Source organism: Pagrus major, chromosome 20 (genome assembly GCF_040436345.1).
Source record: "Pagrus major chromosome 20, Pma_NU_1.0".
NCBI lineage: Eukaryota > Metazoa > Chordata > Actinopteri > Spariformes > Sparidae > Pagrus > Pagrus major.
The window spans coordinates 10,370,815-10,388,679 of NC_133234.1; the positions used below are offsets into that span (position 1 = coordinate 10,370,815).

The 17,865-nt window shown below is 44.2% G+C and overlaps 1 protein-coding gene across 1 annotated transcript; it reads left to right on the plus strand.

Moving 5' to 3' along the window:
* The first annotated feature begins 467 nt into the window (after positions 1 to 467).
* Positions 468 to 3,122, plus strand: foxj1b (forkhead box J1b). Its single transcript, XM_073488932.1, has 2 exons — positions 468 to 1,061; positions 2,235 to 3,122. Exons 1-2 carry the CDS (start codon positions 468 to 470, stop codon positions 3,120 to 3,122), a joined length of 1,482 nt encoding a protein of 493 aa, XP_073345033.1.
* The last annotated feature ends 14,743 nt before the right edge of the window (positions 3,123 to 17,865 follow it).

A 17,865-nucleotide genomic window follows, 5' to 3' on the forward strand; every position in this document is an offset into this window, starting at 1 on the left:
TCTGTCCTGACTCCCTTCTTTTTCCTCCATATGAGCTGCTGCTGCTGGATGCTCCTCGGCCTCCCCCCACCCGCCGCACTTGTTGCGCAGAGACTGGATGCGCCGCTGAGTCCTTGGAGAGGAGAGTAGAGAGGGGAGGAGAGGAGGGGAGGAGAGGAGAGGGGAGGAGGGGAGGAGGAGGAGGGGAGAGGAGAGGAGAGGAGAGGAGAGGCAGGGACGGACTGCAACAGGTGCACACAAGAGAAGATCCTCCAGAAAGGCTGCAGCGGAGGTAGGAGCATTACGCATCATTTGGCATTTGCTTTGGGATATTTTGACCAAACAATCTTCAATTCGTGGTGATTTATTTGACATTCATTTAACTGTGTCCCCTCCTTTACTTTCCCTTCTTTGACCTCAGGATAAAACAGAACTTTAAATGCCGTTTTGAAGATCTCCTGGACATCTTCAGCCTTCACACAGCCAGGATGCCGGTACTCACGAGCCCTGACATCGCCAACAAGTTTAAGGAGAAATGGCTGGAGGTTTACCCGGAGGATCAGCTCACCGGGTCCGACTCTGGCCCCATGGACGACAGCCTCACCAGCCTCCACTGGCTCCAGAATTTCTCCATCATCAGCGCGGACCCGGAGCCACCCAACGGAGCCGGGCCGGGCTGCCCGTCCTCCCAGCAGCTCCTCTGTCTCAAGCGGCTCGGCTTCCCCAGAGGCGGCACCGACTCACCGTCCAGCCCGCCGGCCGGGGACACCGCCGCCACCGGGATGCCTCCGTTCCTCGGGAGCCCCGTCACCTCCGGCAGCGACTCCACCACCGGCGCGGCGCCGCGCTTCTCCACCTGCGCACATCCAGGGAGCGGCTACCCGCAGATCCCCATCCAGGCCAGCCCGCCTGCGGAGGTCGACTACAAAACCAACCCTAAAGTCAAACCGCCTTACTCTTACGCATCTCTCATCTGCATGGCCATGCAGGCCAGCAAGCAGCCCAAAGTGACTCTGTCCACCATCTATAACTGGATAACGGAGAATTTCTGCTACTACAGACACGCGGAGCCCAGCTGGCAGGTAACCAGAGCGCCTTACTCTCCTTCTATTATTGATGAGTCAGATAAATGGCGAGGTGAGGAGGAGAAGGGGGAGCAATTGATCCCAGTGTCACCATCAGACATCTTTATGCTGCAGGACCTCACACATGAATCATCAGAAGTAGAGTCAATCTGAAAAACCTCCAGCATGTCCACAGACTGATCCCAGCCTTTAAAGGGGCACTATGTAGGAGAAGATGAGAAAGACTGATTCTTTATGCCAAAACAAACTAAATAAACAAACTCTCTTCATTCACCTGCCTGCCACCTTTCTAGCTTCAAACAGTTTTCTGGGAACCTTATTTCCCTCTGAGAACAGCCTGTTTATTCAGTTATGGAGAGGATAAATAGTTCTGAGTTTGTATTATTACCTCATTAATATTGTAAAGATAAAAATTCTGAGTTTGAATTACATACTGCCCTTTTAAAGGTGCACTATGTAGTTTTTAATTTTTTATGTCTAAACATACTAAATGAACAAACTGACCTTAAAGAACAACACAGTTTCATACCGATTTACTTTGTTTATATGTGGCGGACCCTGCCACCTTTTCAAACAGTGTTCTGTGGACCTTATTTTCCTCTGAGAACAGCTTGTTTACTCAGTTATGGAAAAGATAAATATTTCTATTTTTCTGTAAATATTCAAATTCTGAGTTTGGATTTCTTCTCCAAAACTACGCAGTGCCCCTTTAATGAAAGGCACTCAGGAAATTTCCATCTTCCAAGAGAGTGCTCATACAGGTTTTTTTGTCTGAGGAGAATGATGGTGCGGTGAAGAAAGCACTCTAATGTGTGTGTGTGTGTGTGTGTGTGCACGTGTGCGTGTGTGTGTGTGTGTGTGCTTGTGTTAATGAGGGCTCCTGAGAGAGATGGCAGCTAAGCACAGCTGATCATGTTTGAAATGCGCAGAGCTTGCCTGCTACTAGAAAGCCTCATTAGGTACATTTGCTTTCCTATACAAACAACAATAATACACCCCTCCTCCTCCCCCTCCTCCTCCTCCTCCTCCTCATCGCTTCTCGTCTCCCTTACAAAGACAAACTGGCACATTCAGTTTTTGCATGACTAACTCAAATTTTGCTCAAAGCCAATGGGATCCTGTTAATTACCCTTCTTTTTTTTTGTTTCTTTCTTTTTTTTCTTGTCACAGAACTCGATTCGCCACAACCTGTCGCTCAACAAGTGTTTCAAGAAGGTCCCCCGACAGAAAGACGAGCCGGGGAAGGGAGGCTTCTGGCAGATCGATCCGCAGTACGCTGACATGTTCGTCAACGGCATCTTCAAACGCAGGAGGATGTCTGCCAACCACTACAACAGCAGCAGCAGCAGCAGCGGCGGCAGCAGTGGCACGCACAGACAGGGCAAGCTGCTTCAGGGTTATCACAGCACCCAAAATGGCTTCCCCTACCAAGAGGTGGGCAGCAAACGGAAGCACCTGCCCTCGAAGAACAACATCAAGGCGATGAGGGCGACTGAGTCTCCTCTATTAGCGACGGAGGCCCACAAAGCAGACATCCTGAGGGGGGACTTCGACCTGGCGTCCGTGTTCGACGACGTCCTCAGCGGGAACTGTAGCACCTTCGAGGACCTGGACATCAACACGGCGCTGAGCTCCCTCGGCTGCGAGATGGAGGTCTCCATGCAGGGGAGGCAGCACTCATCGGGGCTGGGTAGGTGGTGCGGTGGCGGCGGAGGGGACATCATGGGTCAGAGCCAGCACCTGAACCACCATCAGTCGTACGGTTACATGGACCTGAGCGCCGCTTCCATGGACTGCACGGTCAGCATGGGAGAGCTCCACGTGCCGCAGCAGCATCCGCAGCAGGATCAGCTGCTGCAGAGCCACCACCACCTGCAGCAGTTCGACGAGCCCTCCGCGCTGTTCCCGGAGCAGCCCGAGGCGTCGGTGCTGCAGCCCTGGGAGGAGATCAAGGAGGAGGTGCAGGCGATCCCCCTGACTCTGGATCAGAACTTCGGCCTGTGCGAGGGCTTCTTCACAGAGATGCAGCCGTGGGAGCGAGTGGAGGCCTATCTGTGACCTTTGACCTCACACCTCATTGACTCCTAACTATTGACCCGAACATCTCTGATGTTGGTCCAACCCTATATCGCCCCCAAAAGGGTTTGAACTACACTTCTTCATTCACTCCAATCAGTCTGCAATACACATTTACTTGTCCATTTTGTTTAAAGGAGCATTATATAGTGTTGGAGAAGAAGTGAAAGATCTTCATTGGCTGATTTTTTTTAAAAACCTAAAAAACTAGATAAACAAACTCTCTTTGTTTCCATGACTGAATAAACTGAATAAACAAACTGACCTTAAAGGACAACACAAGTTCATACTGGTTTACTTTGTTTATATTTGGCGGACCCTGCCACCTCTCTAGCTCCAAACAGCGTTCTGGGGACCAGAACAGCTCGTTTACTCAGTTATCAAATCAGTTGTTGCCTCATTATGTTGTAAATATTAAAATTCTGAGTTTGAATTTCTTCTCCAAAACTACGCAGTGCCCCTTTAAATACAAACACGACCACGTCAAGCCTATCTTGGACTGGAGCTGTGATGCCAGCTGGCAAAGATGTCCCTTAAAAAAGACATTGATTGAGTTTGTTGAGCAACGTGATTAGGGATTATTTCCTACCACTGACTTCCATTAAACGACAGGAAGCAGTGAGACAACATTGATCTATCAGGCTCGATGAAATGACAACACAACAGAAACACTTTTATAAACCAGATTTTCGCGTGGACTGCGAGGGATTACGGCACACCGAAGAATGAGGGAAGGAAACGGGGACAAATTTTTATCCTTCAAGTTGGATTTTCTGGAAGCGTCACAGCTCAGATGTGAGGCAGCTGATGAGGAGAGAATGCGTTGCTGAACTGGACCGAACTGCAGCTACTTGATGAAATGTTGTCGACGAGAGACGAAAACCCAACAACCCTCCTTCAAAGCACTCTCCACAAACAAGCACTGTCACGACAAGACCGAGAGGACAGGCAGGATTCTATTTTGCTACATTAGCATTAAACATTTTTTTACTAACACGCAGCGAAATCAGTCAACGGTCGACGTGTGACGATGAAAGATGATCAGGATAGATATCGAGAAAAACTTTAAATTCATAGTCCGAGATTAGAAATCAGTCATTTATGGCTTTGTTATATAGTCAATTTAATATATATTCACTAAAGTATAATATAGGATGAAGCTAGGCAGGAACATTTGTCTACAGACCTGAAATCGATCGCCTTCTCGTCATGTCATGAAAGTCGAACATTATGCACTTTGATAGGCGGCAGGTTTAGGGGAAGCGGGACGGCTTCGTTTTTCGGGATTGTTTAGTTTGATTTTTTTTTATCGTATTAATTCAAATGTTTCTCTAAAGTTTACTGACCACAAATGGAAGTGATGCATATGCTGTAATTGTCCATATCGGATTTCTTTTTGAACAATGAACTCACTCAACACCGCAATAAGTCTGTTGTTTTTCGCTTGAATAAACTATTTTTCTTTCCAAATGTATACAAAACTGGACATTTGTTGATTATATTTAGCCAAATTTGTTAATAAGGAATATGCAGTTCGTTGGTGTTTTTCTGTGTTGATTAATGATAAGAAAAAAAAAGTTCTGTTTTCTGTCACTGGGTGATGGATTTGTCCTCATTGATTACTTTGGTGTCTTTTTGTTTGTTTGATTCATTTTTCATAAATCTGTGATGAGAACATAATAACTGTTGGTTCGAGGGGGGGGATGATGAGCAGGTACATATAAATTCAACTCTTAATGGCCAGATTTTCTTATTGTATCATATTGATCAAGTTTGATACGAACTCTTTAATCTTACCATGTTATTTTCATTTGTACTTTTTTAAGCTGTTAAAAATGCAATCATGCCTCGATGCAATAAATGGTGTCAATTAAAGAAAGAACAATAACACAACACATGTTTTATTCACTTGTCAACGTAAACCGGACGCACATGTTGGAGGGCAATCTGCCGCTGTGGTCGGGATTATTGTTTGAGTTGGAGCTGTGTGTGTGTGTTTGTGTGCGTGTGTGTGCAATCAGGAGATAAAAAGGTCTATCAGGGTTTATCATTAATCAGCACAGGCAGGTCTGGACTCACCTGGTATTTGATACATAGCCGACAGGGGGGTACATGAGTATAAACAGCTGTACAATATTATATGATTTCCTACATTAGACAATAGCAAATGATAGGCTACCTTTAGCATTATTACTTTTTAAAAAAATATAATGTCAAGATAAAGGAGAATTTCTCACTTTTTTAATAATTTATTTCAAAGGACTTCCCAAACAAACAAAAAAATAAGCAAGCCTGCTACGCTAGCAGCTTCATGAGGCTGTACTGAGGCAGGGTGATGCTTTGAGCTAAATGCTAACATCAGTGCTAACATGCTCACAATGGCCATTCGAACATGCTGATGCCATGCAGGTATCATGTTCACCATGTTCACCGTATTAGCTTAGTGTGTTAGCATGCTAACAATTTCTAATTAGCATTAAACATTTCTGTTAATTTTTTTTTTTAAATATTTGCAATATGTGACAAGACAGAATCTACAACCTCGTTAGTGGCTCTGAGAGATTAAATGCTAACGTCAGCATGCTAACTTACAGTTACACATGCTAATGTTCGGTAGGTACAATGTCTAACATGTTCAGGTAAGTGTGTTTTTAGTGTATTAGCATGCTGAAAGTTGCTAACTAGCCCTAGAAATGTCTCTTCAAGACTTTAAATATTTGCAATATGCAACAAACAAGTATGACAATATAAAATCTACAACCTTGTTAGTGGCTCTAAGAGGCTAAATGCTAATGTCAGCATACTAACATACTTAGAGTTGAACATGCTGATGTTTAGCAGGTATAAATCTACCATTTTCAGCTCAGCTTGTTTAGTGGATTGGCATCGTAATACTTGTTAATTAGCACTAAACCTTCATTACTGCACTGCACAAATTGTCTGTCTGTCCTCATCACCTGCTTCCCTTCTGATGTTACCTGTCTTCTGTAACGTGATGTGATTTTATTCTGTCACGTTTTAACTGCCTCCGCTGATTGTCTGCTTGACATCGACTTAGTCAGCTCCCCTCATCGTGTATGTGTCCTATTTAGCGCAATGCTCGCCTCACTCCTAACCTTTTCTCCAGCTCTAATTTTACTTGCTTTATTATTGTATGAATGGCTAATTTAATACCTGGTCATGGAAGAACAGTTGAAAGATTTGGCTAACACATTTATTTATTTATTATACTATTTTAATCCCAAAAGGGGAAATTCTTTTTACAGTAATCACAATGTAGATTGTCACTGAAAATATTTTTTTTTTTACATTTTTGATCTGATAAAGGAAGATGAAAGGTCAGGGGACCATGAACGCCTGAACCAAAGTTAATTTCAATCCTCAATAGCTATTGAGACATTTCTTTCAAAAATCACAACTGTCAGTCTTACAGTGGTGGAAAAGGAAAAGGAAAAGCCAGGATATCACCATCGTCATTAAGATTCATACTGTAGGTATAAAAGCCAAAAGGTTTGAGGGAAACGAGACATAGAATGCATAACAGATAAGAAGCATACCATAAATCAAAGCCAAAGATCACAAAGGCCCACTGTGATTGTCCTCAGGCGGGATTCCCAAACTTTGCCGCCCTTAGTTGAGAAATATTGAGGAGATTTCTGCTCCGAGGGTCATGAGAAGCCAGAAGTTCAGAAAGATACCTCAGGGCCAGGACACGTGATGTACAATCACTATGTCCCAGCTCAAGTCAATGTTCTTTACAGCAGATCAAAAGTTTGGACTGTGTGCTTCAGGGTCCAATCAGTTTAATGAGACCGCACGACCGTCTCATCAAGGCTTTTGTCAACTCCAGACTACATTACATTTATCGGTTAAGGCTCGTACCAGTTCTACAGACGTCAGTGTGTTTGAGTGATCCAGGTGTAACAGAACATGAGGAGTGCAGATTTTAGTGGTAAATGCAGTGGCATGATCACATTAATGCAGTGAAATGTAATGCTTTCTTTCTCTCCGTGTGCATCCACGTGGGCGGCCCACTCGACATGTTGACCCCGCACGTATCAGAGCGATGCACAAAAAAAAGACACACATCACATTGCTGTGCAGAAAAATGCCCTCCGAACTTACCGCAGCACATTTTCTCACCCTTTTCCAGGATTGTGGTTGCATGCCTTGTATGAAAATGTGCTTTTCCACCTCAAATCTCTTTTTAATTGAACTACGCTGGAGGAAAAGGGGAGAAATGCGGCTTATGGGGTCATGTGTGGCGATCTCCAGGAATGGGTGGAATAACTCAGATTCCTAAAAACAGCAGGGACTGCAGCCAGAGCCGAGGCTGAGACGTGTGACCACTGACCGACCAACGTGGAGAGCCCGTGTCACTTACAGGCCTAGAGGTCACTTCATTTTGGAAAGGAACATCAGTGTCACTATCAGGCTCAAGTTGAAGGCTGACGAGGCATCCATTGTGCCCAAACGTGTGTGTGAACTTTCACATTTGTCTCTGTTTGTGCACATGTGCGCTGACATTATACGCCCGTCATGTTTGTGTTGCTCCGCATGTTTCTTTGTCTGCACTCAGGCTCATGTGTGCGCTGCCCCGCTGAGCGTGTGTGTACACGGCTGCGATCGGAGCCCCGTGGCGGCCCAGATAACACTATCTCTGTGGAGCCAGAGCCCCGTGGTTCTATTCAGCTCGGTGGTTGAGAGGCTGGGACTGCCCAGCACGCGGACCTGCTCAAAGAAGGAGGAACAAGCTGGGGCTGTCACTGTAGGCTAACCTGGCTCATAATGGTTTATAACCTCCTCCTTGGTGCCCCTCTTGGGGGGCTCTGCATCGTGTTGGGGAGGGTTTACACGGAGGACGGCAAAAGCGGAGACAAGAAGAGGGTGTACTTGGTGTTTTATTGCCATCATGGCACCCTCTGGACTGCTCCTGATTAGAGTCGGGCATAAACAGGGTCAACCAGCTTTGCTAAAGAAGAGCCCCTCCCAGCGTGACACAGACAGAAGGTTCAGCTCCTCATTTATTGGGGATAGCCACAGAGCTATTCTTTATGGAGAAGACACATGATGGGGGTCCCTCACTAATTAGATCCTTCATTGTGGCACAAAGCAAAAGGTGGCAGAGGGAAAACGCCTTAAGCCTGCTTTATAGCCCCGGAGGAACCCCTGAGTGTTTGCGATTACACGTACAAATAAGTGTTAGATCGCACTGATACATGCAATTCCCAAGTCGAAGCATCGCTCACATATATCAAGGAAGGACGTTCAGCAGGACGACTCACTGAACTGGTGGGAAATTGCCATCCATCTCCGGTTTCCAGGCCCTCATCACATATTGATAAGGGGAAAAGACTGGAATGATAGTCAGTGGTCCGACGGTCCCTTAATTCCTCTCCAGACTGGCCCGACACAGGAGGAGGGACTTGGGCAGGAAACACACCTAAATAGCCTTTCCAAAAGGCTGTTGTTTATGTATGAAATGCTAATGAGGTCTCCATTTAGATTGCCTGTTCCACTTTGAAAGGAATTGCGGATGGTAAATTAGAATAAAAGGAGTGAGACGTCGTACGGTGAGGGGGGTTTCTTTCATTTACAGAGATTAGGGTCGCACCTACGTGCATAATTGGTCAAAGTGTGCACACTGCTGTGTTTACATGCAATAAGAGCAGGATCATTATTCTAAGAACTGGATGTTATACGTGGGGTTTTTGTCCAGAGGAGCCTTTATCCGTTTGAATGTGGCGATGACTAATGAAGACTGGATCTCTTACTCTGCCAAAGCCACATGAACCCCCACGGAAACCCTCTAGATTTTCTCTCAGTTTTGATGTGCTAATTTTATTTATTCAAGGCATGTAGGGCAGACAAATGCAGGTGTGCAAATGAGTGCAAACGGAACCGCACGTGCACAGATGGCTATTACAAATAAGTCTAAAGGTTATTTTAGGCCTAAGAGGCTCCATTCATCCATCAGAGGAGTGTTCAGTGCTTATGTGTCACCTTCTCTTTATGGGCTTGTTTTCTTCTTGTGGAACATACACTTAAGATTAAAACTCAACGCAGGGCACAGCAAAACACATACTACAACATGGTCAGTGGCCTTAAGCTTCGAACAATGACGCTCTACCTACCCTTCTAGCATCAGGTTTGCACGTGAATGGCTCCGTGGCCAAGTTAGCAACAATACCTAATATGCTACATGTGTTTAGAGCTTGCTTGACAAACAGTATATGTCATATATTATGACATTTTATAATTTTTTGACTGTTATTAACATTTTCAAATGGTTGCGGTTTGGTTAGGTTTAGGCACAAAAACGACTTGGTTAGGTTTCAGGAAAAGATCACGCTTTGGGTTAAAATAGCTACATTCACTCTTGTAAGTACAACAATTGTGTAACTTGAGTTCAGACATTTACATTTGTTAACTTACTTACATAACACAGATTAAAATAATAATTTAAAAATTCACTCTTGACTCTTGGTCACGATCACCCCGACGTACCTACAGCATCACGCTTTGAAGCGCAGGGCCACTGACCAGGCTGCAGTATTTGATGCGCTGGGAGTGGGAGCTGCTGTAGCAGCTGCAGCAACATCATAGACCATTTCCATTGTATCTGTTATGCTCTGAAGTACTCCCCCATGTGGGCTTTGACCTTCACATTTTTCATGTACTCCACTCCACAGAGTAGACTTTCAGTGACTGACTCAGAGTGACGGCTACTGCACATCAGCACGTCAGTCAGAAGGATCAGTTGATGATGGGTGTCATATGTCCTATCATGGGCGTAGGTTTCTATATAGATGGTCGTGACATGTCACAACCAATGTTCGAGGATTGCAAAATAGTCACTACCAATATTTGTCTGCTGCTGAGCCAGTAGTAACGTTAGTGAGTGGTAGTAGTGAGCATCTTCCAAACTGTGTCCGCTACTTGAAATGGATAAGAGGAAGAAACAGCTGAGAAACAGCGATTAAAAAGTTGAAGTCTCTGGAGGTGGAGGCTGCTAAATGTGCGAAGTTGACGGAGCTTTTTGGTGCCGGGACCAGTGACACCGACCCGCCAGCAGCCACAGGTGCTGCTGCGCCGGGAGACGAGGGAGGAGGACCTGACGATGATGAGCGAGTGGAGGCAGACAGGGTCAGTAACGTCAGCCTGGGGCTGGCTCGGCTAAATGTTTGAGACATGTCCAAAACAAAGTAAAAAAACGTTTTTACATTGAATGTGATGTGACCTAACTAACTGCATACTGATGAACGCAGCTGCCGCTAATGCTAACGTAGCTGCCGCTAATGCTAACGTAGCTCCTCAGGGACTGAAGTCGTTATTTTCTAACTTTGACAATCTAACATGTGGCAGCACATCAGCCCAGAGTTAAAGGGCTGTGACTGTTGGTAGTTGTGGTTGATTTTGTTCAAATACGCCGAATTGTGATATTATGGGTTATTATTGTTCAGATGATTTAGCTAAGCTAGCTAACAGATGCTAACGTCAGCGGTCTCTTGTTGCCATAGCAACAGTAAACATTCACGTGGCCTGATGAGCTGTAAACAGAGATACAAAACACAAGTAAACCTATAGCAAATAATAAATTTAATTTGCAATATTTACCATTGAATTTATTGTAATCTTTCAATTCATTTATTGTTTACTGAGGTGATAACTATCTAATAGGTATAATTTGTGTGTAAATGTGTTACTTTTACTGTAGTTTTCAAATGGCTGTGTATAGTGTTAGTGTATAGTCTTGAGCATTTTCAGGTCACAAAGATCTGGCTTTTTTGCATTGGGAAACACTAGTAAAGTGTCCTAATGAAAACACGACAAAGCCATTTGACTACCTTGTTCATAAATGATGGTGTCAGGACTTTTTTTTATGACACACACACTTTCATTGATAGGAATACTTGGTTTTGAGGAATGACCTCTATTTTGAGCATGTGACATGCTTTTGCAGGTTATCAACAAGGTTTTGCAGTTTGTACTAATTGTTTTGAGAAATGCACCAACTGTTGTGCAAATGTAAGTAATGATGTGAGAAAAACTCCACCCCGTCTCTGGTTTTGGGTTCTTCCCGTTAGTCTCGTCCCACCCCTGGTCATAACATAACTTCTGTTGTGATTTGACACTATAATGAACAAAGATTGATTGGTTGATTGCTATAGCTGTCAGTTTTAGTCCTTGAGTTCATAGCTACGTGCTTTATTTGTTAACTGCTATCAAGGAATATGACTCTCCTTTGTAGTATGTGTGAGAAAGGACGCCACGAGATTTGTGGACTTCTTCGTGGTGTCCGCTGATAATATAGTGGGCTGGTCTGGACAGAAAATGCCAGAGCTGAATTTTTGTCCCAGTCCACCCCTGGTAATGTCACTACCAAAGCTGAGACCAAACCTACGCCCTTGTGTCCTATTGTTTCCCGTAAGCTCTTAACATATGATATTGGCACGTATGCTTATTTATCATAAGGTATTGTATGTTTCACACAATGCATATAGTATTGCATTGCACCAGTGTGTGCCAATGATCTTGTATCATATGAAATCACACTATATGTCACTGTACTTTCATTTCATCGTCATGTTTATTACGTGATCTTATTGTTTTGTGTTGTAAAGCATGTCATTTAGCTTCATATTGTACTGCATGTGTCATCAAATCCTACTGAGTCATTGAACTGTTTCATATACTGTTATACAGTTGTGTTGTACTCTATTGTACAAATATAAATATTTATATCTAACCCTGCAGGTTGCTGCTGCTAACAGAACCTTGGCAAGACACTCAGCTACAAAATGTAGTTGTTCTTTAGAACCTGGGTTTGTATGACTTTGGCCACCATTGTGACCATTCATAGTTATGAATTTAATTCAGTTTGATTTCATTTACATATTTAAGCTTGCTGTCTGAACTGCTAGCTGCACGGCTAACTGAGCTAACTAGCTAATGGCAGCTACAGCTTGCAGAAGTTTGCAGTTGCTCTATTGATATGCTGCCCCCCATTTATTTAAGAGATGAATTAGATAGGTGGCCAATTCTTTGCACCTTTAAGGCAGCGGTCACACAAAGCATCACAGTGACATTTATCTGCACCTCCCTGTGAAATAGCCTGTGCTAGAGGCTTGGTGACATAGGGACTCCATACAGGGCTAGTTGGTGCTGTAGGCCATAGGCTAGCTGGCGAGCTAATTGCTAACCTAGCAAACCAGGTGAATGCATTTTATTCTCAAAACTGTACATAATCATATTCAATAGAGAGTTATTGAAGAGTGGGGGGAGCTAGCTAGCTTGCTAACTGCTAGTTCTTTGCTCTATTGGCTCCTGTCTCAGTCGTCTGCAAAGCGTTCTGTATCTGTAGAGCAATATTTCCACATTAACATGTCTATGTTGTCTATTTTTGCTAAGTTGTGTACTTACATCATCCCAAATGTTCCCAACAATGTTCAAACCCAGAGAAAATCAGTAATTCTCCCGTTTCATTGTTTTGATTGACAAAACCCCCAGTGGCAGAAATGACACACGGCAATTTCTATACTTCAGGTTCGCATTTTCCCTAACATTGATGAATTAAATATTATTGTGGATTGGATGAATAGTAATGCCACTTGTATGTATCAGCATACATGTGTGTTCTTTTGTCTTGTGTGTGTGTGTGTGTATGGGTGCATCTTGGCATCCACCACTTGGTCAGTGAAAGACATTCTTGCCCCGTGCCTTCGGTCTCTGTGGTCGCAGGGAGCGGTTGATTGTCCCACAGGCAGACAGGAGGAGGCACACAGCTGCCACACTTATACACACAAAACACACACTGCATAGAGACAATTACACACACAGTCTCACGCCAGTCACAGATTGCTCAGGCTCACAGATTCAACTGCATGAACCCCTCACACCGTCAAACGCTTGCACACACTCATGCCCACACATGGAGGGCTAGCCAAAGGGCAGCGTGTCAGGAGGGTGAGCATGGACGAGAGTGTAGAAAAGGGAGCCAGGACAGCTCTGGAGCTCTGCCACTCACACAGCGTCAATATCGGTGCCAGGGAGCAGAGCAGAAAACAAGCCTGGACCAACCTCCTCAATCTGGCCTGCTGCTCTGCCTGACTCTCAGCCAGGAAACTCCTGGTTGGATCATTGTTGAGCTCCAGATTTCATGGTCACAAACAATCCCGCCAGGTTCAAGTTACGATGTGCAACTTTTTGTCCTGAGGCAGCCGAATGTTAGTGCTGTGCCGTCTGTCTCTACATCCCTTTAAGGTGAACTCAAGGAGAGCTTCATCGACACCACCCATCAGGTTCCACGTGTGTTCGTTTAATTTTGGGCGACTATTTCAGCGGTTCATCCAAAACTTTTATACCCTTTTTCCACTGGTCAAAAATCCCACTTAAACTGCTAAGATCAGGCTTTTTTGTGCAATGGAAGAAGACAGGTTTTTATCACCTCGGCTCGGCTCAGGTTTGATCTAAACGTAAGACCCAGGTGAACACGCTAAATTCCACCGTGTGAAATGATAACACATTATCAACATCCGGTGGTGGCGCGTAAAAAAGGAAGGAATTTGGGATGCGTCTAACCGAGGCAATTTTATTACTGGACACAGTGTTGGAGGTGGAGCCCTGATCATTCCTATGAATGTGATTCCTAATCTAAGGTAATTATTTCAACTGATTCACCATCAGCCTTTTATAGCCAACCATTTCTGCCTTTGCTAGCTAAATGTACCTGCATTTATGTAGCGCTTTTCCAGTCTAATGGCCACTCACAGCGCTTTACAACACTTGTCACATTCACACATTCACACACTGACGCCAGAGGCTGCCATGCAAAGTGCCGACCTGCTCGTCAAGTTCAGAATTTTACCCGAGGATACTTCGACATGCAGCCAGAAGGATCCAGGGATCGGACCGCTGACCTGATTGGTGGACGTCCTGCTCTAATCACAGTGTCAACAATTCTAGTGTACTGTGCAGATGGCCTATTAGCCACTTAGCCTGACTCACTGTGACCGTACATTTCCTAAAGATCATCACCAAATTGTAAACCTACATTGATTTTTATTTTCTCCCTAAACATAAACAAATACCAAAATATATATTTTAATTACTTTTTCAATGTGTTTCAAATTAGTTGAGCTTCCTCACGATCTTTCCCATGTATCCCCTGGCGAATGCAGAAGTACCCCCAGGGGGGAACAGGTACCCGAGGTTGGGAATCACTGAGAACTCGCCATGTTTAACCACAAATTGTGCATATTTTGCAGGTTGTAATGTATAAAAATGCTTTTTCTCAGTCAGTCATTACTCAGACTTTGGATTATGTGAAAGGTCTTTTGCTGTTATATTTTTCACCTACAAGGCCACTTATGAAACAAAGAGAACGCCGAATGGAAAGAAATGGAGAAATGACAGACAAAAGACGCTACATATTTGTTTGCACTTGACTGCTTCATTTATGTATCTGCTGCTTGTCTATCCGCGTGTGTGTGTGTGTGTTCGATGCATGTGTGTGTGTCTCCATCCATGCTTGTGTGTCTTTGACAGCAATACAAGGTTGTGCAGGTGTGTGTGTCTGTGTCTTTCCACCCCCACCGACTATCCAGGACCTCTTGAAGCCACTAGACAGCCTCCACAACCCCCTCCTCCAGACACACACACACACACACACACACACACACACACACACACACACACACTGTTCTTCCATTCTTCTCCCCATGTCTGCTCACTGCTGAGGGCTCTTATTTGATTAGCTGCGATTTGCTTTGTGAAGCAGTGGAGCATTTGGCTCACCGGGGGAGCTCTGCACAGCACACATACACTTTTGTGGACGCATGCGGGGGTTCTGAGACAAACACACACAAAGACATGTACAGGATACATGCGCATGAGTACATTCAGAATCCGGCTTTTTCTCAAGATCAGCCCAACCTTGCCTCCTTCCTTTCTGTGTGCAGCGAAGTGATTAACAGGAGCATGCAATTATGCACGGCTGTCTCACATAAAGTTGACAAGTAAATATCTCGTTATTATGTGTAATAACAATAATAATGCAAAAAAATCTGCAAAAATGTGAAGAAACATGTGAGGGCAAGCGCCTTCACTGTAAACACTGATTCACATGTCCAGTAAACCAACGTCCTGGCCTTCTGAGGAAATCACCTCTGATTACATAAGCATGACTGTGGAGCGACACCCGATCTTGGCCGCCTTCAATAATGGATGTGCGGTCAATGTGTTGGCGAAGGTGCGTGTCTTTTAGGTGTGTGAGGAAGACACAACGCCGGCTGTCATTGTGTCAATGTCAGGCTCACGAGGCCCCTGAGGAGCACTGCTGCATAGTAGAAAACAGTTGTATAAAGTCTTCTGTTTACTGTGCTGAGTCGGGTCGAGCCACGCCTCCAAATAGGCTACAGAGACGTCTCGCAACGACCTAATCCAAAACAGGTTTTAGATTTTAGAAAATTAATTGTTTGCTGAATTTAATACAATATCTTTCTCTGAGATTAATGTCAAATTAATCCCAATTCCCTAAATTTACACATGACAGATGGTGTATTATCATTCATGTGTGGTCAAGCTTGTCAGTGAATACAGTATGATTACAACAGATTAGATATTGAACATAAATCTAAAGTCCAAATCTCTGTAAAAATGTGTGGAAGGAGGGAAGAAAGGACGATTTTTAGCCAAGAGATAGGGATGTGCTCCGATAGCTCTGTCAGTATTGGATCCAGCTTCAAGATGCTCATTGCACATGCATAAAAATTGGCAAATTAATATTATTTCAACTGTGTTGGCTTTAATGATACAGCTTCTGTAGCTGCAGCACAGCCCCCCCAGCGAGGTGTGAACACTGTCCCTCGCTGTGGGTGGAAAAATGAGTCAGGACAGGGTTAACGAATGTCACAGAGCAGTGACTATGGAGGTGATAGAGCCTCGACACCCTTTTTACCACAGTAGGATCTCTGGGGTTTAGGTGTGATATGGAGTGGGAAAAAAAAAATCAAGAGATGTCTTCATTCCACACCAAACAAACTACCTATTAAGATTCAATGAGGGATCTGAAACTATTTGGATTGGAGCCCCATTCCTATTGCTGATCAGCATCCACATAAAGCTTTTATTGCTAATTCTGGGCTGCCCCTCAATGCTATCTATTTAGCATTATAAGAATATATAGAAATATATAGAATAGTGTTTTACACATCCCCAAATTACATTGTAAAAATGTAGAATTCTTAAAAAAGGAAAGAAAGGAAGACATAAAAAGGAGACATATTATGCTCATTTTCAGGTTCATATTATTTTATTTTGGGGTGCTACTGTCTCTTTAAGGCCCCTCCTCCTGAATACCCAGTCAGCTCTGATTGGTCAGCTCCCACACGCCTGAGCCAGCACCGCTAACAACAACAGAGCAGATGTGCTGAATCAAGTCTTAGGTGCCAAACTAGCCTTTATGTGTGAATTATGCAAATGTGTGACATGGTAACATAGTGTGATGTCACAGAGTCACGGAATTAAAGGTGTGACTACTGACGAGGCTTTCAGGAGCAGTGTTTTCTGTGGGAGAGAGGAGCGTCTGTTGGTGCAGACAGTGGGCTTTTTTAACTTTCAAGATCTTTTACATGCAAATCACTGAAGGAAAGACAAAGAAAAAGCGTTATAGGTCGGCTTTAATCTCAAAATCCTATTTTCAAACATTCACTTCCAGGAAAAACTGTAAATAATCCACTAAACCTCTCATTTCCCAAGCAGAGGCGTCTGTTTTTCACTTTTTTCTCTGCTAATTCCCATCTCTCACCCAGGTCTCCTGCAATGACAAGCAGACATCTCTCTTCTTCTTCCTCTCTCCTCCTCTATTCCCGTCTTTACCTCTCTCCCACACCCCTCCCCCACCCACCACAAGGGGTTAATTAAAACTGATTGGGTCCTCCGAGACCACACCTGCCTCTGACAGGTAAGGTATCGGGCTCACATGAGCTGTGTGTATTTGTGTGTGTGTGTGCGTGTGATGCTGTGCGGATATGTGCTTAGCACATCGGTCTGTTAGCACATCATGTGCTCTGCTGCTCTGGGTTCAAAGCAGTCCCATTAGATCACAATGAGAGCAATGTGTCTGTTATATCTATGCATTTACGTGTGTGTGTGTGGCCTGCAGTACTTAACTGTGCATTTGCATGTGATCTGCGTCGGTTGATATATGCATTTCATTCGTGTGTGTCTCCTCTTTTCAGAGCCACTTAAGGACCTCACGCTTGATGTGCTGATTAGACTCTGCTGGCTGGAACCAATCGCTGCTCTGCTTCGACTTCACGCCCGTCTGCCTGTCTGTCATGTCGAGAGCCACTGGAGGAGGAGACGTATATACGGTTTAAACCTCAGGTCATCATCTTCACCATCGCTGAGAACACACACACGGCATAAAGTAGCAGCAGTTAAAGTAGCGTTGCAGTTCACGTAGTGATGCTGAAAGAGCAAAAGCCTGCACACATACATGTAAACAGACAAATGCATGAATGACACAGGGATGAAAACACGTGTTGGCCCAAATTAAAGGTGCAGTATGTAGTTTTGGGGAAGAAATTTTAATTAGAAGATCTTCATCGACTGATTTTTATGACTAAACTAACTAAATAAACAAACTCTATTTGTCTTCATGACTGAATAAACAAACTGACCTTAAAGGACAACACAATTTCATACTGTTTGTATTTGGCGG

What these genes read in the sequence shown, in the direction of transcription:
- foxj1b (XM_073488932.1), top strand. Translation starts at nt 468, where the DNA reads ATGCCGGTACTCACGAGCCCTGACATCGCCAACAAGTTTAAGGAGAAA. An exon ending in ACGCGGAGCCCAGCTGGCAG is followed by an intron (nt 1,062 to 2,234) that starts GTAACCAGAGCG and finishes TTCTTGTCACAG; the next exon opens with AACTCGATTCGCCACAACCT.